At 50.1% G+C, this 23,492-nt stretch overlaps 1 protein-coding gene across 1 annotated transcript in view; it reads left to right on the plus strand.

Moving 5' to 3' along the window:
• Positions 1 to 23,490, plus strand: part of si:dkey-97m3.1 (fatty acyl-CoA reductase 1) — a 33,168-nt gene extending 9,678 nt beyond the window's left edge. The window contains exons 2-12 of the mRNA XM_030113024.1: positions 3,940 to 4,221; positions 13,477 to 13,652; positions 14,286 to 14,465; positions 15,817 to 15,994; positions 17,069 to 17,113; positions 17,201 to 17,319; positions 17,624 to 17,691; positions 19,144 to 19,315; positions 19,399 to 19,528; positions 20,005 to 20,132; positions 20,230 to 23,490. Of these exons, the coding sequence (XP_029968884.1) occupies positions 3,940 to 4,221; positions 13,477 to 13,652; positions 14,286 to 14,465; positions 15,817 to 15,994; positions 17,069 to 17,113; positions 17,201 to 17,319; positions 17,624 to 17,691; positions 19,144 to 19,315; positions 19,399 to 19,528; positions 20,005 to 20,132; positions 20,230 to 20,392 (1,641 nt within the window). The 3' untranslated portion in view covers positions 20,393 to 23,490. The remainder of the gene's footprint in view (positions 1 to 3,939; positions 4,222 to 13,476; positions 13,653 to 14,285; positions 14,466 to 15,816; positions 15,995 to 17,068; positions 17,114 to 17,200; positions 17,320 to 17,623; positions 17,692 to 19,143; positions 19,316 to 19,398; positions 19,529 to 20,004; positions 20,133 to 20,229) is intronic.
• The last annotated feature ends 2 nt before the right edge of the window (positions 23,491 to 23,492 follow it).

Below are 23,492 nucleotides of genomic sequence, written 5' to 3' on the forward strand. Positions count from 1 at the left end.
GTGATGCAGCATTTTCACAAGATTAATTATGTTCAGTTGACCCTTTCTTGAAGAAGCTGCTGTGCTTTGTGCATGTTTCCATTAGCGGTAATTATACATAAAGTAGACTATCTATGACTAACTTCCCTTTTGTATCATGGATAAAGTTATGTTTATGAGCAGTTTAATCTTGGAATCAGGTTATTTCCCTTCCTCCGGCTAAAGACGAGTGCCTCGTGTGTGTGTGTGTGTGTGCGTGCGTGTGTGTGTGTGTCCTCTCTGGAGATTGTCACAGAGATAAAAAAAGCAGAAAATAGCTCGAACATGCTGAGCATGAAGCTGCCGAAATTAGAAGCACGATCATTTCGGAAGGTGTGACGATCGTCATGCCTCGTACGATGACTCCAGACTTCGGGGGCTGCTCGGTAACGTTTCCACCTGCGGGATACACTCACGCCCGAGTCAGGTTTGCTTTTTACCGGTTGGACTGTGTGTTTTTTAGAGGTCTCATTCTGGCACATCGACGGGGAAACGATAGCCTTGCGGTGGTCGTGTGCTTAACTGGGCTTTTCAGGGCTTTTTTTATCCCCTGCCGGCCCTCCTGCTCTTCAGTGAAAGCCTCTGACTTCTCCTTTATGTTGCTCGGCCCTGGCATTCAAGTTGAGTAATGCCATATTAATTATTGGCTGCATTTTGCAGCGTTTTGCTCTTTCTATTTGTCCCACACTCCCCCTCCTCCTCCCGCCCCCGTCCTCTGCTGGCTTTTGTCCGTTTCCTAATGGCCCCAGCCAGCGTGCAGCTGGAGCGCTCCGGCAGCATTCAGCTGACCCACTAATGGAGGGCTTGTGAGGAGAGGCCGCGGGCTGGAGCTCTGCAGAGCAACCCGCCTCTGACATGCAGCGTGGACCTCCCGGGGGCGAGGAGCTCTGAGGGAGAACGCAGACAAACCGTCAGAAAGCGGGAAATAAGGCCGGGGTGCAGCGGCGCCGCCGATCTCCGCAGCCGAGCGGCGGTCCTGCACCTTGAGCGTCTGGAAGTGGAGCAGAGTGACGCGGCTCTGCGCCTCGATGGCGTCCCGACCCGGGAAGCTGCGCCTTATGCTTTTACTGTCTGTCCTCGCTCCCCGCTGATTTGGCTTCCGCTTCCAAGTCATAATAGGGACTCGGAACGAGGACGCCGTCTTACTCAGCACCGGCGAGACGTCAAGGTTAATGCGGGGACGGGCGGGGACAGGTCGGGAGACTTGAAGACCCTGGGTGTGTGTTTGTGTGTGTGTGTGTGTGTGTCTGATTGGTGATGGTGGGTGAGGGGTGGGTTGTTGCTCTGCATCATGACAGAAATGCACAAAGCGAACAGGCTGCCTGCCTCAGGAGGCAGAGCAGTTCAGGGTGCATCCATGCGTGCAGAGATACTGCACAGTATAAATAAATCTCATGATGCTGCGTGTTGTTTGGTCTGAGCTCCACGCCGCTCTCCACCTCTTACTGTCTGCTACACTCCTGCCAAGGCCTCGCTCGCTGGATCTTAACCTTTATTGCTGCAACCTTTCAGAATGTTTCCTTTATTTGCTCCGTTTCAACATTTACGCATCCTGAATGCAGTTTAGGCGTTTTTATTTGGCAGTAGATGTTTATTTGTTCTGTGTTCATCACAGTAATCCGTCCGGCCACACTAGGAATTGAATGAGGACTTTTATTTTTGAAACACAAGCTTTCATTTTCACATCCAGTAAAGGAAGTCGCTCCTGTACTGAAGGGCTGTGATGAGAAGCCGCGGTACTTTTATCACATAGTTTACATGTTACACAAATCAGACATGGCTTTAATGATCAGTGGATCTTCACACAGTTTCTCGTTGAACCAGTATTTGGTTCTTCCTTAGACATCATAAATCATATGCAAACGATTTGGTGCTTCAGCTGAATATTAGTGGCAAAATGGAGGAATTATCTGAGTCCAGTCATGGGAAAGTGAAATGATATCCAGCCTCCTGTAATTCCACCGAGACGGTGGATTAAAGGACAGAGAGGAGAGTTCTTGACAGAACCAGTTTAGCTCCTGTTCCCGTGTTGGCTTAGAGCAGAGCAGATGGAGGCCGGACGCCAGGGGTGTCGTCTGCTCTCGCTTTCATGAATCCAGGATATGCACGTCAGCTCCAGCACCGTTCCAGCTGCAGGAACATTCCCATTGTCCGGCGATAATCCGCAGTGACTTTCAGGCCCCTCGGCTCCCGTCCCTCGTGTCCGCGGGAGATTCTGTGAAGCTCGAGGCGGGAGTGTCGGGGGGGGGGCCTCGGCGCCGGAACTCCACTCTGACCTTTTTATTCAGTCGTCACGGGAGCAAATCTGCACGTATTACCTTGTCCAAAAGTTAGAATCAGATTAAAATAATCTGACACAGTGGGTCAGAGCAGGAGGAGCGGGCCTGCTTTCCTCTGTCGGGGTGTAATTCAACGCCGCGTTCGCAGAATGCAAGATTGTTTTGTTATCTGGGCCACGTTCGGCTCCGCAGGATTTGGTTTCTGTCTTGTTTCTTAGGGCGGACTTGCAGGGAATCAGCAGCAGGAGCAGCAGCAGCAGCCCCGTGAGAGCGGATGAACAGAATCAGAAAAACACTTGTGTGTACAAATCTGGGCTCGACTCAGCGGCTGGAAAACGCTGATCCGGCCCCGGTCTCGGCTAAACCCGACGTTTCGCAGGCCGCCCTCGGGGAGAAGCGCGCCGTGCCAGCCGGAGAGAGCCGCCTCGTCTTCAGGAGACTTGTGATGTATCTCCCGTCACGCCGTTGTCGTGGTTACGCACAAATGAGCAGCACCATTGGCAGCGTGGCGGCGGCGGCGGCGAGCTTTCATCCCACACATCCACACAGAGCGGCAGCCAGAGACGCCGCTGTCAGTCATTGTCTAAAGGGACAAAGTCCGACACCGGCACACATCAGAGGAGCCAAATGAATCTTTAAAAAAATAAAAACCTGCAATAAAGCGCCGCATGATGTTGCATCTCTCCATGTGACTCACTCGCACAGCCAGTTGGCCGAACATAAACTGAGGCTCGTAAAGTCTTCACTGGCGTGAGTCCGAGCGAAGCAAGCACTTCTTCTTTTCACTTCAGCTTTGATGATAACGATCCTGCCGTGGAAATATAACCCTGCTGTGGCGATTTCAGTTTCACACTGCGTTGGCTTTTCTTTCTCTGCATTCACTTAAATTACGTTTTTTTTTCTTATTATTTCTAAATATTAAGAGGATTTAGTTTTTACTTTTTGGACCTTGTGATTGAAAACTAATAATGCATCACTTTGCCGTCTCCTGTGTGTCGACGCTGCCAACTACAAAACCACTGAGCCAAAACTACACCAATAAATGAAAACAGGGCAGCGGCTGGCTGGAATGACCGTGTTGCTCAAGTTGAACATAGTAATTATTTCTTGTTCATTAAGCAGAAGGTTGAATCAGTCACAGTGACTCCATTTGTCTCTTTGCAGGGTAACTGTTGCTGTAAAAGCCACATTTGGCTTATTTATTGTGGAAAAATAACTTTGTCGTGCATTGGGATTGAATAGAAAATGTAATTATGCTCGGAAACAGCGAGCCGGGGCTGCTTTGCCGGCGTGGCTGGTCTGATAATTTCATTAAAAGTCCTTTGGAGGTTTGCTCGCGGGCACCAAACAGGAGCTGATGTCGGTGCCCTCTCTTTATTCCACTGGATGAATATTCATATCATTTCCCTCCTCTGACTCAGTGAAGGTCAGAAGAAAGGAACAATAACCCCCTATTTAAATTTTAAATGATCTGCCGTTCCTGACGTAACGCCTCAGCCTGAAGCAATTAAAGCAGAAATCTTTACTCGTGGTTCAGATTCGGCTTCTCGCTGCACATTTTGTCGTTAAGCTAAAGAAAAACTCCCTATTCAAAGTTTGTGGGTTTCCTCGGTCCTCATGTTCCCTTCCTGCCCCCCTGCAGGAGTCGCCTGAAGGCCGGGACCTGGACGAGGTGGGAGGAGAGGAGGAGGCGGCGGCGGCGGCGGGCGGCCAGAGCAGACCGACGGGCGACGACATGGCGTCCGTGGTGGAGTACTACGCCGGCAAGAACGTGCTGATCACGGGCGCCACGGGCTTCATGGGGAAGGTGCTGGTGGAGAAGCTGCTGCGGTCCTGCCCGGACGTCCAGGCCCTCTACATCCTGGTCAGACCCAAAGCGGGGCAGTCCATGCAGCAGAGGGTCAGCGACATGATGAAGTGCAAGGTACGCCAATGCATTTTCAGCTGTTTCCACGGAGACGGTGTTTTCGGAAAGTTGCATCTTCGGCGCCTGTGAGCAGTCCAGTGCATCTGGGTGCTGTTCGTGCTAAACGCAGGATGTGACAGGTGTTGGAGCTGCGCTCTCTTATCGACGTGTGAAAACGGAGCTTCCTCTGCCGCTGTGAAAGTGACGTACGGCTGTGTTCGGGGTTGTCACGCCGCAGGGGGAAGCAGAAACTTCACCGGTGTCGCCGTCTGGAGATGAAGTGCCTCCGTTTTTAAATCGCCTCAGGCCCCGTGCACGGCGCCGGGGAAAAAAATAACTCCTGGAGCATCGTCGGACAGAACGGAGGCCCGTCGATTAGGTGTGGCACATGTGGCACATGCACTTAGCAAGGGGGGCCCTCCACCGGATGTCGTTCAGGATCCGTGGTCGCTGCTTATTCAAATCGCCGTTCAAAACCGCGTTGGCTTTTCAGAAGCCCGTCCGCAAAGAGTCGGAGCGGCGGTCCGTCTCTGAGCCTCAGCAGAGACACAGCCGGGGATGAGGAGCCACACGGGGAATAATAAAAGGTAAACTCGGATGTTCGGAATCAGAGTCTGGGGTTCAGGGCTCTCCAGATCTGTGGCGTCAGCTGGATCAGGCCTGGCGGCGAAGCATGACTCAGCAAAACACAAGACACCCACCAAACTCCAGCGGACTTAATGAGGAGCAGAAAGCAGTGAAGCTCAGCTGCTCACACGTCTTCTCCATCTGGCCTCAAACTGTCAGCGCAGCGCTGAAAATCACACTTTCTCTGTATTCCTCTGTCTGTCTCCTTCTAATAGCGTCTATTTTTTACTGCTCCCATTGAACCTCGGAGCCACATCCGCCGCCGCCGCCGCCGCGCTCACTGGCGTGATCGAATTGAGGAGTTTTGCGCCTTAATTTAGCTTTGAGCTCGTACTGCCTCCCCCCCCCCCTCCTCCTCGCTAAGGTGAGCGTGACGCCTCGGCCCGTCCACGCCATCCACCATGTAATTAGCTCGCTCTGACACGACGGCGCTTTAAAGTGCCGGTTAACAACACCCTGTAATTTCAGCTCCGCGCGAGTGGCGGGGAGTGGGCGGCGTGGAGGGCCGGCGATGATCTCATGGTTAACTTGTTAACTTGAATCCGCTTCAGCGTGCGGAGTGGGTTCGCCTGGTTTATCGCCGCTCGGCTAAACCTGCGGACATGTGACTTGTTGACCCGTTGTCCCGAAGCGCCGTTCGCTGCGGTTCATCCCAGCGGGGGGGGGGGGGGGCTGCTCGCCGCCCTCGCTCACGCCGCGCATTTTCTAAGTTACTCTGGCAACATTGATTTCTCCCCGTCCTCCATTATGCCGGCGTAGTTTCACTTCAAAATGGAAAACGCGTCCGTCCACCCAAGAGAAGCAAGGCTAATGAAGCAGATGCTCGCAGCCCAAGAACACAAACCGGGTTATTTAACCCGTGTTTGGCGGATTAGCCTCAGAGCAGAAACTGGAAAACCTCACAGAGCCAAAAGAGGAAAATAATGATAATAATAATAACAATCATGGTGCTGAGCAGCTCCCACTCAGACTGCAGCGCCGTGTAGACGAGTAAAAATCAATGATTCAGATCCGCAGCGTCTAAAATGAGAAGACAAAGCCAGACTTCCTCCTTCACGACGCTTGACGTTCATTCAAGTGTTTAACCCTCTTCATCCTCGCCGCCGTCGACGGGCGGTTTGCCACGCTCTCGTGTTCGCAGCGTTTCCCCCCGATCCGTTCTCCGGTTGGACTCGCTCATCGTCTGTGCCATCAGCTGGCGCCGAGCCGGGCGCCGGCCCGCCCCGCATGCAGAGAGGGACGCCATTAAACTTCCATGAGCGGGCCTCAGTCACTGATTGGTATTCATGCGGGCGTTCAGGTCGGCATTATTCTGTTCAGAATCGGAGATAATTCATGAAGGAGAGCCGCGGTTTGGTCTCTCAGGCAGACGAGCCGAGCCTCTCCCGTCCAGACGGAGCCCGTTTCTTGGCGTTGATACGGCAGCATTTTGAAACAATGTGCTTGTACTCGGTTTAGTCTCTAATTTTCAGGGGCTTCCAGCACCGTTGTCGTGTTTAAGTGTTGGCTGACCAAGAGAGAGCGTGCTCAGGCCCCCACCACAGGTGAAGACGTCGTCTGTCTCTCTGAAGGACGCACCGTCCGAGTGGACACGTCTCGTCTTTCGTGGTCCTCTGGTACAGGGAGGCCTCTGCGTGCCTTTCCCGCCCACCGGCAGGCTGTTGGAGAGGCCGTGCGACATCCCAGAGGGGTGGGAAGTGGAATGTGTCTTGGGGAGAGGAGGGGGGGGATGTGTCTTGAGGAATTTACCCTCCGGGGCAGAATCCTGCCGGGTGGGGGGGCGGTTTTCTCCAAAGCGGGCGATCGGTGTGACAGCTGCGGCACAGACGGCTCCCGACCATCCTGAATTTAGCGCTTTCTGCATCGGGATCATCTGGAGCCTCTTCAGGAGGAACTCCACATGTTTTCAGCTAAAAATAAAGCGGCTGCAGACGTTTCCAACACCGTGAGATCAGGAACAGAGACGATCACTGTTTGGACTTAAAGACGAGCGGCAGGCCGGCTGCTTTTCTCTGTAGTTCTGTCATGTTTTACATGAACCAGGCTAAATAAGGACAGAGCTGTGTAGTTACGAGACGTCACCTGTGAAACCCAGTTGTTGGTAACTCACAGTCTGTGCTTTTGACAGTTTATAAAACAAGGCTTTATTTACAGCCTGACCGAGTGTATTTGTCCTTGTCGGAGGGCTTAAAATGTCTGAGGAGGGACTGTAAATCAGACCGGCCTCATCTGTTCACCGGCTCATCTGTTTAAAAGCCTTTCGCCTTCCTTTGACTGATGTGCTCTTACTTGCTGCACAACCTAAATATAGGGTGTAGTGAAATTGTGGGAACTTGCAACAACTGTGGTTTGAAGAATTAAGAACTAAAAAAAAACGGTGCTTCTCCCAAACAGCCCGATCTCTCTCGGCCACTACCTGAATGCAAAGAGACACCTCTACTGACTTTCTATGACAACAGGAAGTGCTGGAATAATGAAGTTTCACCAGAGCGTCACAAAAACAATACACTTCAACTTCTGTAAAAATGATGGAATAAAACGGCAAAATAAAATGTGTGCTTCCTGTTTTACACAGCAGTGCTTCCAGTGCAGTGAATCTCTGTAAGGGAACACTTTGTTCCATCTATTGTGCTTTTTTTTATTTATTTTGTTCGACAAATATGTGATCTCCACTAGAGAAGTGAAAAAAGGGGTTTTCTTTTTAAAAATGTGTTATTAACGTGAAATGTAGTGAAAAAAGAGTAGCAAGTTGATTTAAGCATTCCGTCGGATTTTTGTTGTTCCGCTGGTGGAAGCCAAACAAAACCTGTTTCCAATATAAACTGAAATTTGATTGATAATTTACAACAGATGAAACTAGAGAAATGTTGCCAGAACAGTTTGGAGACAGAACAGAGCCAAAGTAATTCACAAAAACTGCATAATACATCAATTTCTGAGTTAAATCTTTTTAAAGAACCTTCAGGTTTTATCCTTCAGGGATAAAATCTACGTAGAATTTTGAAGGATACTTCTTCTGCGATTAAATGATTAAATTCTGCGTAATTTAATTGATCGATTATCAATATTAGCCTCGTCTTGACCCGCCCTAGCCTTCCTGTGATTGGCCCGTCAGCCGTCATGCTGCACGGTAAACATCGACCACACCCAGTCAAATCGGTGAAAGCGGCGAGTTCTGGTTAGTTCTGCTGCCTCACAGCAATGCGTCCCACCGGGCGCCGTCTGAATGTGTGTCAGTCGAGACACAAATACTGAGTGCAGATATTTATCTTCCTTTAATCCCAGACTTCCTGAATCTCTCACTTCGCCGTGTTTGTGTTTGAAACTCTTTAAGTCTGGCTGTGAGAGCGGCCCCACCGCAGCGCTGATGTTTGTCCCTCCTGTGTGGTTTTCAGTCTGTTGCCTCGTTATCACACTCCCAGCCGATGCCGCTACACCGTTGCATCGATTTTCCTCCGTTTACGTCCTCGGCCAGGTGATCGCCGCCGCCGTCTAAATATGCAGGACTTATTGATCCACCCCCGGCCTCGTCGTGCAGCTCTCTGAAATGTGAATGCCAGCTGTGGAGACACCTGAAGCCTCCAATAAAAAGGCCTGCTCTCATTCTGCTTCCACAGTTTGAGCACCACTTTGGCTTCACTCCAGCGTTACGTGATGATCGCCGGTGGCAGGAGGACAGAGGCAACAAGTTGCTCCACTTCTGAAACAAAAGAGCAGAATGCGAAGCCGTTAACGCCCGGCACTTGCGCTGATGCTGCGCGTCTGTACTTTGCACCCTTTTATCATCCTGTGCGGAGTTGTTGCAGCAAACCGTCGGTTAATCTGGGAGTGAAGGGGTTAAAAGTGAGCTTCGGGGCCTCGGGTGGGGGTAAAGGTCGCGGCTGCCAGTCTGTCGCGCTGCGAGGCGCTCGCTCGGCTGCAGCGCTGCTCCCCAGAGAGCAGGGCGAGGGGGAGCGGATGGTTCTGCATATAATTAGGGCACAAATTAACTCCACGTTCTGCAGTAAATTAGCGCGCTGGATGCAGCGGGTGGAGTCATTCGGACATGCGCAGTGAGGCTCAGATCCAGACCGTCGCGCTCGATGCCTCCTGCACGCAGCGTTTGAGCATCTGCCAGCTGGTTTCTTCCTCTCCACTGTACATATGGCCTCATCGTTGGCGGAGACGGGATTTAATGCCTTTCACTGCATCGGTGTGACCGCAGCGGCCCCGCCGTGACGGATTAAAGCGAAATGCAGGAAGAAAATCGATCCGTTTTTTTGCTCATCTCGCCAGCGAGAGACAAAATCCTCCTTCAGTTTTTAGCTTCTTCGCTCAAAATGCATGAAAAGGTATTCAAAAGAAGTGAAAATGCATCAAGAGTCACATTCTGCAGCTGTAACTTTGCAGTTTTGCACTCGGAGGGTGATTAGATAAGATTCTCCTTATTGGCTCAGTCGTCTGAAGGAGCGGCGCGCCCGTCCAGCGGCATCCCAGGAGCTCTGCATGCGCTGCCACTGTGAACCTCATTACTCCCGTCATATCGATCCTCTCAATTGAGTTGTGTACAACGACAGCCCCGAGCCAGGCATGAGAAAACCCTCCATTCTCGTTCATTCGCTTTGATGAGCTGTTCCCTGCAGCGCGCCATCGGCGCCCCGAGGCCGGCGGGCTTCTCCAGAGTGGCTGTATCATGAAACTTTGCCGAAATATCTTGATCTGAACTGTCCGATCTTTCATTCGGGTTGCTGTCGTGGCACAATGGCCTGTATTTCTGCTGGCAAAATGCAAACGCAAAGGTTTTTTGCGGTCATGCGACATTTCTCGTTTTAACTGCGGCCAAGTTTCGTGTGCTCAAAGCATGAGGATGGAGAACCCTGCCAATGAATGGAAGAAGCTCTTTTTTTCGTTTATTGGAAGTGAGCGGCTGCTCTTCCTGCTCGACCAGCTCTGCCCGATCTTTTTGTTTTTTCCTCTGGATTCCTCGCGCCGCTGGCATCCAGAAGGATTTCCCCGCAGCAGGAAGACTTGGTGGCTTTCGGTTCCGAAGCAGACAAGCAGGTGAAGCGAGGTCAGGAAGGCACGTCGAGGTGACGCCACAATCTGAGACATAATGCCCATGGCCTGCTGCCTTTCTCCTCCCGCAGGAAGACGTCTGATTGAAGCAGTACCTTCTGTAAAACCTCGTTCTACCCACTCCCTCTCCTTTACCACCCGTCCTGCTCGCGTCCCATTATTTGCCTAATTTAGACGGCGCATGGCAGGAAATGGAGGTCAGTGCTGAGGGTGCCGCCGTTAATTGCTTCTTTCTGACACACTTTCAGGTCGTCTTTTTTTTCCGGATACTGTAAATCGGCGGTCTCCTGTCGGCGGCGTCCGGCGTGCTCAGCGGGGAGAAGGTGCAGACGGACGCTCGTTCTGAGCTCGGATTGATGAGAATGGCTTTTAGAAATGTCAGATCACTGAATTATTGGAGATGATGAGAGGTTTGTGGCCTTATAGTTGGATTGGGTTTTGAATGTCAATAAAATCCTCGTCTTCACGTATTTGGCTGTAGCTCTTCATTCAGGTGTTCGCCGAGGTGCTCTCCTCTTCATTTTGCCACTGCGGCCACAGCTTTTGTTCCACCGTGACAGACATTCCTGAGACGTGCCGTAATACGGGGCTTAAAACGACATGGAGCCACTTCAGACGCGCCAGCTGGTTTCCCTCTGTTGTTCTGGACGAAGTGCGAAAAGGGAAACAGGGTATTATGATTTCACTGGATTTTTCCAATTGTGCTGTATCCCGCATTCTACGGAAATCAAAGCAGAGGAGTTTAGTCTCTCGGTTCTCGAGCGTCCTCGGCGACGGGGGCCGTGAGAGCGGCGGCGCCTCGGCTAAAGGGCAGTTAGTGAGAAGAGAGGCGGCTGAAATGCCGGCTCGGGTTGCCGCGCTGAAAGGAAAGTGCTATTAGTGTTGGGTTTCTGTGAAAGTCCGCAGAGCGGCGGCTTCCAGCTCTTCTGATTGACGATTTATTGCCCTCAGGGTCGCGCAAATGTGAACGTCCGCTACCGAAGGAAGAGAAATGGCCACCTCGTGCACCAGCCGGGTTAAACATATAAAAGGAAACATGACTTTGTTTCACTCGCCACGAGACGGACCGCGCAAACACTTGCGGTCGTTTCGGCGAAGAAGACTGACGAGCTTTTGTCTTTCCCGGCCGCTCGGGGTTAAACGGGAGCGGTGGAAGGCTGGCACAAGACCGCTCCGTCATTCAAAGAGCCATTTATTGAACAGCGCCACGCTCCCACGGCACAATGCCGCTCTCTGCCCAACAAAGAGCGCTCTGAAACCCACGGCGTGCGCACCCGCTCACTCCTCCGACCCCCATGCACTCTCTCCATCCTGGCTCCTTTTGTGATTCAGTTTTCCACTTTAACGTGAGCGAGCGCCGACGGACGATTTCACAGTTTTGTTTCTTTCCCCTCTCTCGCTCAGTGTAGATACGATTGTGTGGCGAGCGGCGGCTCTGCGGGGAAACGGAGGTGCGGGTTTGCACAAGCGGCTGAAGTCGCCGATAAGAGTGAAGCGAGCAGGTGTGAGCGGGAAGAGAAGCCTCTTTGTCGGCAAAATCCACAGAGGTCCGTTTCTCCCCCTCGTCCTGGTTTCGTTCAGTGACGGCCGAAACTCTGAATCGGCTCCGGGGGCTGAAACGAGACTCGTGGTCCAGTGGTGGTTTTTTAGTAGAGTAATGAAATAATTAAAAAAGCTGTCGTCCTCCAGCGCAGAGACAGATACATTATTTCACATTATGTAATAATGACCGCACTATCATGCAGAAAACATGGCCTCCCCCCTCCTCGCCCCCCTCCTCCCCCGGAGCGGTTCCGGGGTTATGACTCTGTAAACTGCACGAGGACTAATATGGCAGCGGTGCGCCGAGTGTTTGGAGAGGAGGAGATTGATGAGGGAACCCGGCGTGGTTCTAAACAGCTGTTTAATTCAACATCTGTCCTCTTTAGCAGGAGAGCTGTGCTTAACCGAGCAACACACACACACACACATACACACACACACACACGGGCAATTTCATAACAGACAGCACGCACTTGCATGGCAATCCCTGGCCCCCCCTGGCCCCCTCGCCCGCCCGCCTCATGCCGTCTCTGTGTGAAGTGCTTTGCTGCGCCGCTGCCAGCAGCGCCTGCCATGTTGGCGGCGCCGTGCCGCCGCTCTGTGCGACTCCCGACCGGAGAAAGAAGCGATGCAACCCGACAACCCACCGCCGCCGCCGCCTCGGGGACAGCGTCCCCCGGAGGAGAACCGAGGCGCAGTAAATCTAGACGAGAGTTCACATAATCCCCCCTCCATGATGGAATGCGGCCGGCCGGCCAGCAGCGTAAACAGGTGGAATAATATCACACAGCGGCCGCGTTCAGCCTCTCTGCTGTCCGCATGAGCCGCCATGGTCGGCGTGGAGGCCGGGACCGTGTGTGTGTGTGTGTGTGTGTGTGTGTGTGTGTGTGTGTGTGTGTGTGTGTGTGTGTGTGTGTGTGTGTGTGTGTGTGTGTGTGTGTGTGTGTGTGTGTGTGTGTGTGTGTGTGTGTGTGTGTGTGTGAGCTGTGTTTGCAGAGACATTTATGAAGCCTGAGTCACGGCGGAGGCAAATAGAACTTGTTTCTCCACTTGAGACGAGCCGTGCACATCTGTAGTCCCGAGTGAAACCGGGCCGTTCTTCTACACATCAGCACTGCTTCGCTGCCGTTTTTCACTCACCGGTTCATAAATCATCCAGATTATCTTCAACTGAAAGGCTCCGTGAGCGGCTCTCTGTCCTCCAGCAGGGCTTCAATCAGATCTGAACACCTGGAATAGCTGCTGAAGGTCCAAACGTCATCCTGCTCCGTGAATCAGGAGCGTCGTACAATCCGATCTGCGCGCCTCGGATCGTTATTCCACCAGTCATCATCACACACACATCATAATGAAAAGGCCCCCCGGTAAACTAATGCGCTCTAATCCAACACTCTTCCGTTGGAGATGGTTTCAGAATGGATATTGACTGTTTTATAGAGATATTGATCGGGCTGAGAGGATGGAGTTTGCTGCATTTATTTTGACCGCCCCCTCCAATTAGAACGCGATGCGTCCGGGAACCGATCTCAGCCGTGTCGCTCCGCTCTCCGAGATGACAGACCAATAACATGCAGGAGAGCAGCTGAAAGATGCACTTAGCGGACATGAATGCGGACGTATTGAACATACAGTGTCTGCATGTTAAAAGGATGAGTTCAGATGACATTTGATGAGCTGTGTGTGTGTGTTGGATGCGCTCTTGTCATAAAAGGTCAGGCTCTCTCGTTATTCCGGCTCTGACACGAGGCCAGCAGAGACCCGCTCTTCCGTCTGACCTTTCCGATGCGCGCCGCAATTACGGGAGCAAAGAGAATCCTTGGCGTGGAAGTCTCCTGGATTCTGCGGCCCGGGGCGACTTTGACAGCCGGGATCGTTTACATTTCTCGTCATGTTACTTCAGTGTTCATCTGTTGACATTTCGCTGTAATCACCGTCCTGCCCTCCTGCTCTCGTGCATTACTGGCAGGATTATAGACGGCGTTGGAGCTAAACGCTTTGTTCGCCGTCGCTCCCGAGCTCCCGCTGACTGATCCGTTGCGTGTCTTCCAGCTTTTCGACCGAGTGAGGGAGGACAATCCCGACTTCCACCAGAAGATCATCCCCATCAGCAGCGAGCTGATGCAGCCGGGCCTCGCCATCAGCCCCGAGGACCAGGAGAGGCTGAAGGCCTGCATCGACATCGTCTTCCACTGCGCCGCCACCATCCGCTTCGACGAGCCGCTCAAGTGAGGAACCGCACTGCTTTCACCGAAAACACGCACCTATATGTTATTCACTGTATTTTATGTGCATAAAGAAGAAAAGGCGACTGTTGATGAAAAAAATGGGAGTGAAACCTATATTCAGTCCAGTGGTAATAAAAAAAGAGCCGTCTCAGGAGACGGTGGAGTCCTCAGATCAGCAGGCCGAGCCGTGCTGTGATGATAATTAGCACCGTGGTGGCGCTGGTGGCTTCCAGCCCGTTCAGATCATAATCATTGGGTTTATCCGGCGCTGTAATTCACACAGAAAATTAGAGGATTGATTTTGACCTCATATGTACGTTTTGCTGGAATCGACCCGGATAACCTGAGTAAGTGAGGCGGAGGTGTCGGAACACATTTTAGTTCCTGTATCGTGTCTCCTCTCTCTCCCTCTCTCTCTCTCTCTCTCTCTCGAGTGTGTGTTTGATCACACGTCTCGCTCTGCTCCGGCTTTAAATCTCTTTTTCTGAAAATCCTCATCCGACTGGAACGCTCAGCAGGAAAAGGCTCCCAGATATTAACAGCCAAGCAGATACACACACACAAACACACACACACACACACACACTAACAGATCTCTAGCTGAACCTCTCTCTCTCTCTCTCTCTCCTGCAGACACGCCCTGCAGCTCAACGTGATCGCCACTCAGCAGCTCCTCGGCCTGGCCCAGCAGATGCACCACCTCCAGGCCTTCATCCACATCTCCACCGCCTATGCAAACTGCAACCGCAAGCACATCGACGAGGTCATCTACCCGCCGCCCGTCGAGCCCAAGAAGCTCATCGAGTCTCTGGAGTGAGTGCTAAAAACGAGATGAGGCCTAAAATCTCTCCAAACGTCCTTCCATCGTCCGCTAGTTCAGAATTGAACAGGAGCTGAGTGAAATGGTAACGGTTGCAGCCGATGCCAGCGTGCTCGGTGAGATATATTTACCCCGGTAGGGTTGAAGGTCGGCTGTGCAGCTGCCAAGGTTGCGTCGACAGGAGTCAGACACGACTGCTCCACGCACTTTATTTTGGTTACCAACACAGAGGAGAGGAGATAAAATACCGACGCGTCTGATGTCCGTCCAGGAAGCGAACGGGGAATGAAGCCGCTGTTTCGGTGGCGTCGCAGCAGGCGGAGAGCGTGGAGGAAGGCCAGCGTCTCGCTCTGCTGGCATCGTGCGAGCGTCACAGCCGCCGTCAGCGGGCCGCAAAAGACAATAACCGCAGATCTGAACCACAGTCGGCAGCGGCCCTCCCGTCTTCTGTCTGCAACCGCCAAACTCGTAACGTCTTGACAACATGATCCAGGTTTTTAAAACCGCGACTTAACTCTTCAAAACAGACTTTAAACTCTTTAAGAGCTGAGCAGGATTCTTTAAAAGCTTCACTGTCAGACTCTTTAAGCCTCTTCTGGACTCTATAAAGTCCATATTTCACTCTTCAAGGTAGACTTTGAAGACTTTGTTAAAGATTTCATACATACAGTATATAAGTGATTTGTTCCTCCTCCATAAAACAGGAGTTCGGTGAAATAGTAACAGACCTCACATTAACTCATAAATAGATCTGAAAGTCTTGATGATTTTCAGAAACACAAAAAATGAAGTGAAACACAAAGTCAGACATTGAGATCATCTTCTGGACTGCTTTGTAAAGGGACTTGTGTTTGAAGTTACCGGTTTTAAAAACATCAGTAACTTTTTAAATCTATAACGGACACTTATGCTTATACTTACAGTCAACTGATGATTGTCAGTCACTATCAGAACATGACTGATTGCAGGGAAACATGCAAAAACTGAATTCCAGAACTTTCTTCCTTTTTTTTTCCAGATGATTTAATAAAAATCATTTTCATGTAACTTTAATAAAAATCCCTCATAGTTGCAATAAAGCTCATTTCTGTCAGGATGAATGCAGACTTCCGGGATTGTTTTTCTTTAAAGACATTTTTTCAGTGTTGTGTTTTCTAGCGGGTTTTTTTTTTTTGTTCCCATTCATGCAGCCTTTTTTATTTTGCCCTTTGATGGTCTTGGCATTTCGCAGCCTCACATTTTCCAGGCTAAGCGACGCGTTGAGCGACGATTTAAACTGCGAGCCGGGCTTTCGCGCTCACCCGAAACACCCCGACTGAAGGTTTCCCGTCTCTCCGCCCGCAGGTGGATGGACGACGGCATCGTGCTGGACATCACGCCGCGGCTCATCGGCGACCGGCCCAACACCTACACCTACACCAAAGCCCTGGCCGAGTACGTGGTGCAGCAGGAGCAGGACAGGCTCAACATCGGCATCATCAGACCCTCCATAGTGGGAGCCAGCTGGCAGGAGCCTTTCCCCGTGAGTTCCTCCCGTCGCCATGGAAACCAGGGGAAAGCTTCTCTTTTTTCCACTGAAATCCTCACGAGCACGCATTTGAGGCAAATAATGTACATTTCCTTCTGGTGGATTCGATGTCGCTGCTCAGCTTTGTTAGAGAAAAGAGAACTTTCCCTCATTTTCTCGGAGATTCAGTTAAACTGGGATTAAAAGCAGCTTCAGTCTGACTGTGTCGCCTCTGTTAGATAACCATGAACTGAGTCAGGACTTATGGATCTTCTGCTCCCGGTTTTCTTCTCTTGTGACCAGAAAACTAATTAAAATGAGATATTGATCGGGTCAGCGCTGCTCCCCCGTGGCTTTTAGCTCTAAGTGGCTCCGGATTAAAGCAGATTAGTTAATATCTCTGCTGGAGACCTTTTTGTCTTGGGGGACGGGGGGCAGCAAGGACGTGAACCGGACAACACAGAGGGCAAGCACAGTAAAATCCATCCACTGAGGGGCTGACAGAGCTTTTGATCAGCTTCCGCCTGCAGATTGGAGCTGAAAGAAGTTCAGTTTTCACTGACGCTCTCTCCGTCCAGTTAGTTTTTCATTCATTCAACTTGTTAGACTTTTCTCTTTTGCTTTATTAGAGTTATACTTTTCCTTTATGGATAAAGTTACAGCTCCTCGATGCACCTCTGGATCATTTGTGCCTTCGCCAGTAACTGTAAGATGTTTGTTTCCCAGCAAACATGTTCAGGGAACAAAAGGAAAAAAAAACTTGGAGGATGTGAACCTTGTAGCGACGTCGCTCTTCGTCTCCGGAGAGTCAGGATCAACCTCAGCCCGACCGCACAGCGAGCCTCCAGCAGGCCATTACCAGCACTTTCATCCATTTTTAATGGCGTCTAATTGAAGCCGACCGTCGCCGCCGCCCGGCGTCCCCCGGCGTCGCACCGCGGGGGGTAACACGACCCGAGCGCACCGCAAAACCACACGAGGCAGTTCGGTTTCATCCTACGAGCGAGTGAAACGTGGAAGGAATTTTATTGTTTATTAAATCTACATACATGCATTTATTGTGTCTTGTGGTCCTTCTGAAACCTCCAGGGTTGGATCGACAACTTCAACGGGCCGAGCGGCGTCTTCATAGCCGTGAGTACATCACCGAAATGTGGCGCGTTGACCCGAACGCGCGAGTTCGGAGATGGGGGGGAGTGACGCGGCGTGTCGTGTCTGCAGGCCGGCAAAGGCATCCTGAGAACGATGAGGGCCAACAACGACGCCGTGGCCGACCTGATCCCCGTGGACACCGTGATCAACCTGACCCTGGCTGCCGGCTGGTACACCGCCGTGCACAGGTCAGGAAACACACACACACACGAGCCACGTCTTCTCTTTGTAGCTCATCGGAACGTACGTCATGAGCGAGGCTTTCCCAGGAAAACGTCTGACTCACTTCCTCGCAGCAGGCCGCCCAAAAAACTTGACTGGCTCACATTTTCCACAGTGGAAATAAATCGGAGGCAGCCGCTTCGCATTCATAGAGAGGCTCGGTGTGAAGGGGAGGAATCACAGATCCACCCCGAAAGTTCTGCTCAGTCATCCTACAAACATGTCGTTAATGTGTTGATTCACAGTCTGCATGCTTTCTGCTCCTCGCAGACCCAAAACGGCGCTGGTGTACAACTGCACGACCGGCGGGATCAACCCCTTCCACTGGGGAGAGATCGGTACGTATCGGCGGTTCGGAACAGTCTGATTGGCCTCAGGTCGAAGCTTGGCCCGGAAGCGTGACGAGCTGGATGCCGTCGCGGTTTGGCTCGTGCAGGAGTTTATTTCCGACCGCCGGGACGCCCCTCAGATTAACGAACACGCTCCCTGTATGCTGGGAAATTGCTAGCAGATGGCCCGGGCAGGATTAGGTCTCATCTCGGCAACTGGCTGTTACGAAAGAGGAGCCGGCGACTCGCCAAAAAAAAAAAAAAAATAAATAAATACAGGAAGCTAATTCAGACGTTTCCTCCGCGAAAAAAAAAAAAAGATTTCCGAAAGCTTTTCGCCACAAGCAAAGGATTGTGGGTACTCTGCTGCCAGTGACCCCAGATCAAGGTCAGCGGCGGATCGTCCCCGCCGGGCTCCGAGGAGCCGGACCACATCTGCACGTCGCCTCACATCACACTCCTCCCCGCAACCACTACACACCAGTTACCATGGAAACGCAGTGTAAGAGGCTGGCTCTGGGTGTGTGTGTGTGTGTGTGTGTGTGTGTGTGAGAGAGAGTGTGTTTGTGTGTATGATGTAATGTCTGGCCGAATCCCACATCTGTGGACGGATGGATGATATTGAAGTTGATTCCTGGAAGTCGGGCGGTGCAGATCTGAGCTACCTGGTAGTTTCCGGTCAGCTGCTCCGCCTGACCTTTCCTCCTCTTCTTCTTCTTCTTCTTCTTCTCTCTTTTTATTTCTGATTGCATCATGAGGTCCTTCCTCACTTTGAGCCGCTCTCCTGCCTGTTTCACTCCGGAGTGGTGCAGCTTTGCGCGGGATTATCTGAGCAGAGAGACCGTCTGACTCTTTTAATCGTCTGGATAGAGAGAGGAAAAAAATCTGTCGGCTGCGTGGTTTTAAAAAAAAAAATGCCGGTTTTTATTTAATCCAGTGTATCTTCTCTCTACCAAAATAGAGTATGAACGGCATCTTTGACAATATTTCATGCGTTTTGTAATCAAAATAATGTTTGAGATGTGCCTGCACTTATTGAAAGAGTTAAAAGCTTTTGTTTTTCCACACAGATGATATTTTATATCCAATTTTCCAGTAATTCTAGAGATTGAGTCGTATGTAGATTTGGCTTTTATGGTACTTTAATAACATTTAAAGCATTTGCCAGTTAATTCTTTATTCACTATATGGTTCAAATCCAGATTATGCTTCTGCTGTACTGAAATATTTTCACTTCCTTTGCAGTGGCGTAAATACAGAGAGGCTATAATGTGACGCTGAGCTGCTTTTCATTTAAATATGCACTCAGTGTTCGCAGCTCTTCCAGAGATACCTTTCAGGTTTCCCATAACATATAATAAAGTACATCAAACATAAAAATACAGCTGCATAACATTGTCACACGTTTTGAAAGCCACTGCGCCCTCTGATGGTTCACCTCGGCGTTGCGCCGTCTTGCAGAGCACCACGTCATGTCGTCCTTCAAGAGGAACCCCCTGGAGCAGGCTTTCCGCAGGCCCAACGCCAACATCACCTCCAACTACCTGATCAACCAGTACTGGATCCTGGTCAGCCACAAGTTCCCCGCCCTGATCTACGACCTGTTCCTGCGCCTGTCGGGACAGAAGCCGCAGTGAGTCGCCGCCGCCGCCGCCGCGCTGAGCTTCCTTCCAAACGCGGCTCCTCCTCCTCCTCAGCGTTGCTCCTCTTTTGCAGGATGATGCGCATCTTCAACCGGCTGCACAAGGCCATCAGCCTGCTGGAGTACTTCAGCAGCCAGGACTGGGAGTGGAACTCGGAGAACATGAGCATGCTGATGAGCCAGCTGACGCCCGAGGACAGAAAGGTTTCCTCATCCACCGCCTCGCCACGAGAAAAAAACGCTCTTTTATCACAACTTTCTGACATTTTTAGAAAAAAATCAATTCTTCTTTTCACCTCTACTTTATTATATCATTTATTTAATTCAATTTATGGATTAAATTGAATTCCTGAGTTTTTCTAATTACTTTCCTGAATGAATCTGTTCCCGTTTTCTTCTTTCAAATTGATTATTCACTTTGAAATGAACATTTCAGACATTCCAGACAAGTGTTGAAACCATCCTCTGAATGAATGAATGAATTCAAGGCTTTTAAAATGATTTCAAATGTTAAGAAAGTTCAAATTTCTGACTTTTTAAACCTCCTGTTTCCATGTGGGCCCTGGCCATCATTAATGAAGATTGAATAGTTTCCCACTGCTTGTTGAAAGCCGGTCTGCTGCTCCATCTAGTGGCCGCGATTGGAACTTCACCTCACTTCCACATCTTTCCACTTGCAGACGTTCAACTTCGACGTGCGCCAGCTGAACTGGCCCGAGTACATCGAGAACTACTGCATCGGCACCAAGAAGTACGTCCTGAACGAAGACATGTCCGACATTCCCGCTGCCCGGCAGCACCTGAGGAAGTACGGCCCGCCGACCTTTCACCCCTCGCCTTTACCAACAGTCTGATTGCATTTGGATTTACTGATCGGGCGTCTTCTGTCATCCTCTCTCCTCCAGACTGAGAAACATCCGCTACACCTTCAACACGCTGCTGGTGGTCTTCATCTGGCGGGTGTTCATCGCCCGCTCCCAGATGGCCCGCAACATCTGGTACTTTGTGGTCAGCCTCTGTTTCAAGTTCCTCTCTTACTTCCGCGCGTCCAGCACCTTAACCAACTGAGTCTTCCTCTCCGCCTCCGGCCGGCCTCTCAGCCGTCAGCAGGAACAAAACTAAAAAAAAAAAAAAACATCCCAGACTGCGACGTCCACCAGGAACACTGCGAGCGGGGCTCTTTGCGGGGTGGGTGGGGGGACAGTTGGAAGAGGAAAACAACAACAACAACAACAAAAAGAGGTCTACTAGCCATGAATCTGTGTTTAGTTTGGAAATCTGTCATCTTTTGGTTACACTGTTCAGTCACGGGAACCCCGTCCAGAAAGAAAAGTGTTGTCGTTTCTTTTGTACCTACTGTTCTCTTCTCAAAAAGTGGCCAATTATATATGCAACAATAAGCCTTCTGTGTGACTTCCACTTTCTTTTCCGCCCTCTCCCGTCTGCATTGCCTTTTTGCCTTGTCGGTGATTTCTTTTTCATACTTGAAACACGGCAGCGCGTCAGGAGGACGTCTTTCTATCAGATTATTTTCTACTGAACGGAGGAGGAGGAGGAGGAGGGGGAGGTGGGGGGAAGAACTCGGGTGATCTGCAGATCTGTGTGTCCTCTCGGGTCACGTATGTCTACTGCCTTTTTAAGATCGCGTTCCAGAAGTCAGTGGGAGGTGTCTCTCAGCCCGCAGGTTACCGAGCCGGAAGCATACAGATGTGCGCGTCTCCCGCCGCGGAGGCCGCCGCTCGTTTACCGCCGCAAACTGTCCTCCAGCATCAACTCCGTCGGTCTGAATGCTCATCCACTGTTTGCCTGTTTGTACAGCAGTTTGTACTGAAACTAAGTTTACTACTTTTACATCTTTATACTTGCATCAGAGGCTCGTCCGGTCAGACCCTGGCAGTGTAGTATACCTGTAAAAATACACCAGAGCGAAGTCTATTTGTACAGCAGAGATAAATCAGAAACTTTATCCAAGGTCGGCGTTTGAAGGAGAACAGAGATATTTTCAGAGTTGGGAAGGATTGTCGTGGGGACCATGTTTGAGGTTGAAAGGTTTGAAGAGACCTCAACACATTTTGTGCCTCTAGAAATTTCAGAAGTCGGTAAATAAATCAGGTTTGGCAAGATGAACAAGCTTTTCTTTTCTTCATCCATCTGCTTTTACGTCAGTGGCAGGAGAAGGCTGCAAGCAGGTCGGCACAGGCAGAACGTGCAAACTGAGCTGATCTCTGGTTTTTACTGTGCTTTCAGGTGGATGAGGGGCAACATGGAGACGCAGTAACTTTTAAACACCAAAATATCATCTTAGTCCAAGTTCTAAGCACATGTCAACATTTAAGACAGTTTTTGATAGTGATGCTGTTTCACATTCTAAAAACTGGTCTCAAAAACCCTCCAATGGCCCAGTTTTAGCCCACAGCCTGCATATCTGACATCCCAGCAGTACATAATTAAAACCAGATATTCACTAAAGCCAAATAAAGTTTTAGGGAAATAACTGAAAAATACCCATTATACCAGTTTTGTGTATTTTCAATGGAAACGTCCCACTGAATGCATTAAATCTTCTCAAATATTGTAATTTTTATCTGTCAAATACATTTGAGAATCTCTTTATCCCTGGAAACAGACTCAATTTTTTGCGGAGAACTTCAGGTTTTTAAATATGTCTGTACTCAGATTGTTGTTGCTTTTCACACAAAACTGCTTCAATATGACATGAAGTCAAACTCATTCATGCTCTTTAAACTTCATTTTGCCAAACCTTATTGTCCTCAAAGCTATTATTATCACAATGTGTTGCGTTCACGCCAGTGGGAACCATGAGTTCTTTGGAAAAATATCTACCTGGTGATTCGAGATGGCACAATTATTTGTGTTTTTCTTCTGAGAAATGCAGTGGCGTGTGTTGAATAGTCCTCGAGCATCACTGGGACATTTATTTGGAGGAACAGATGGTTACCACTGTGGCTTGAATGTAATATTAATGCAAATGAGATCCACAAAGTCTGAGAAGAAAGCCTTGATACTGGCAGTGAAGGAGGAGTCGATGGCTCCCGGAGAGACAAAAACATTCACATGAAGGTGAAAGCTCTCGTTGCTTTAGATTTATAATCTTTTTCTTTTAAACCATATGTTGTAAACAGAGGTATTATTTATAGCACTTGAGTTTAATCTCCATCAGCGAGGTATCCATCCAGCAAAAATAATTACAATGAACAGCGGAGTGTCATCAGCATAGTGTAAAATAAACTCAGAGGACCAAGTACAGAGCCATGAGGAACACCACACCACGATGCCAAGTGGAGAAACTGAACATTTTGAGTTTGTTTTAAAGCAAAAGGAGCCCTAAATGATTTGATAGTCCAGACGTTTGGTGTGTTCACTTAACCAGTAGGAAGTGGTCACCGCTCGGTTCAGGACTAGTCATTACCTAATTTTACATCTCTGACCCAGTGCTTTTTTTTATTTCATTTATTTCTAGAAGCTCTGTAAATAGTTCCACCTTACTTGTTACTGACTACCAAAAATTCGTATTTGACTGTTGATTTTCTTTTCTTGCTTGAGCGTCTTGACGAGACCGCGGAGCTTCCCACAGAGTCTACCAAAAGTATTACGTCGACAGGCAGGGCTGGTTTTTACTCCACGAAAGACGGAACCTGTGTACAGTATTGTCTGTTGCGAGGATGTACACACACACACACCCATTGAAGTGATGAATCTTTATGGGCGGGAAAAAAAAGGGACAAAATAGTTATGCAAAGCCTATGTCTGGTGTTACCATGGTAACCGTCCTTTCTTACAGATGGGATAATGAACCAAAACGTGTGCATGATGAAGCGGTTTCATCAGGTCGTTACAGGGCTACATATTTCCAGTGGCGTTTGGACGTTTCGCTCCTCTGTGTGTCCGTTTGACAACAAAAGTGCCGTCTTTGCTGTTCGCCGACCCGACTCGGAGCGCCGCTGGTATGAATCCTCCTTTGACCCCTTGACCCCGGCCCGTCCGTCCGTCCGTCCGTCCGTCCTCCACCCAAGACTGGAGCTGCCGTCACTGAACGACGGCGACGACACAACCAGCGACGACTTCTTATTCTTTCTGGTATCATTTTGCAAAAAAAAAAACTGATGTTTGACTACCTGTATTTCCTGCTCTGACAACACTTTTAAGT

The sequence above is a fragment of the Salarias fasciatus genome, chromosome 17 (assembly GCF_902148845.1).
Source record: "Salarias fasciatus chromosome 17, fSalaFa1.1, whole genome shotgun sequence".
Taxonomy (NCBI): domain Eukaryota; kingdom Metazoa; phylum Chordata; class Actinopteri; order Blenniiformes; family Blenniidae; genus Salarias; species Salarias fasciatus.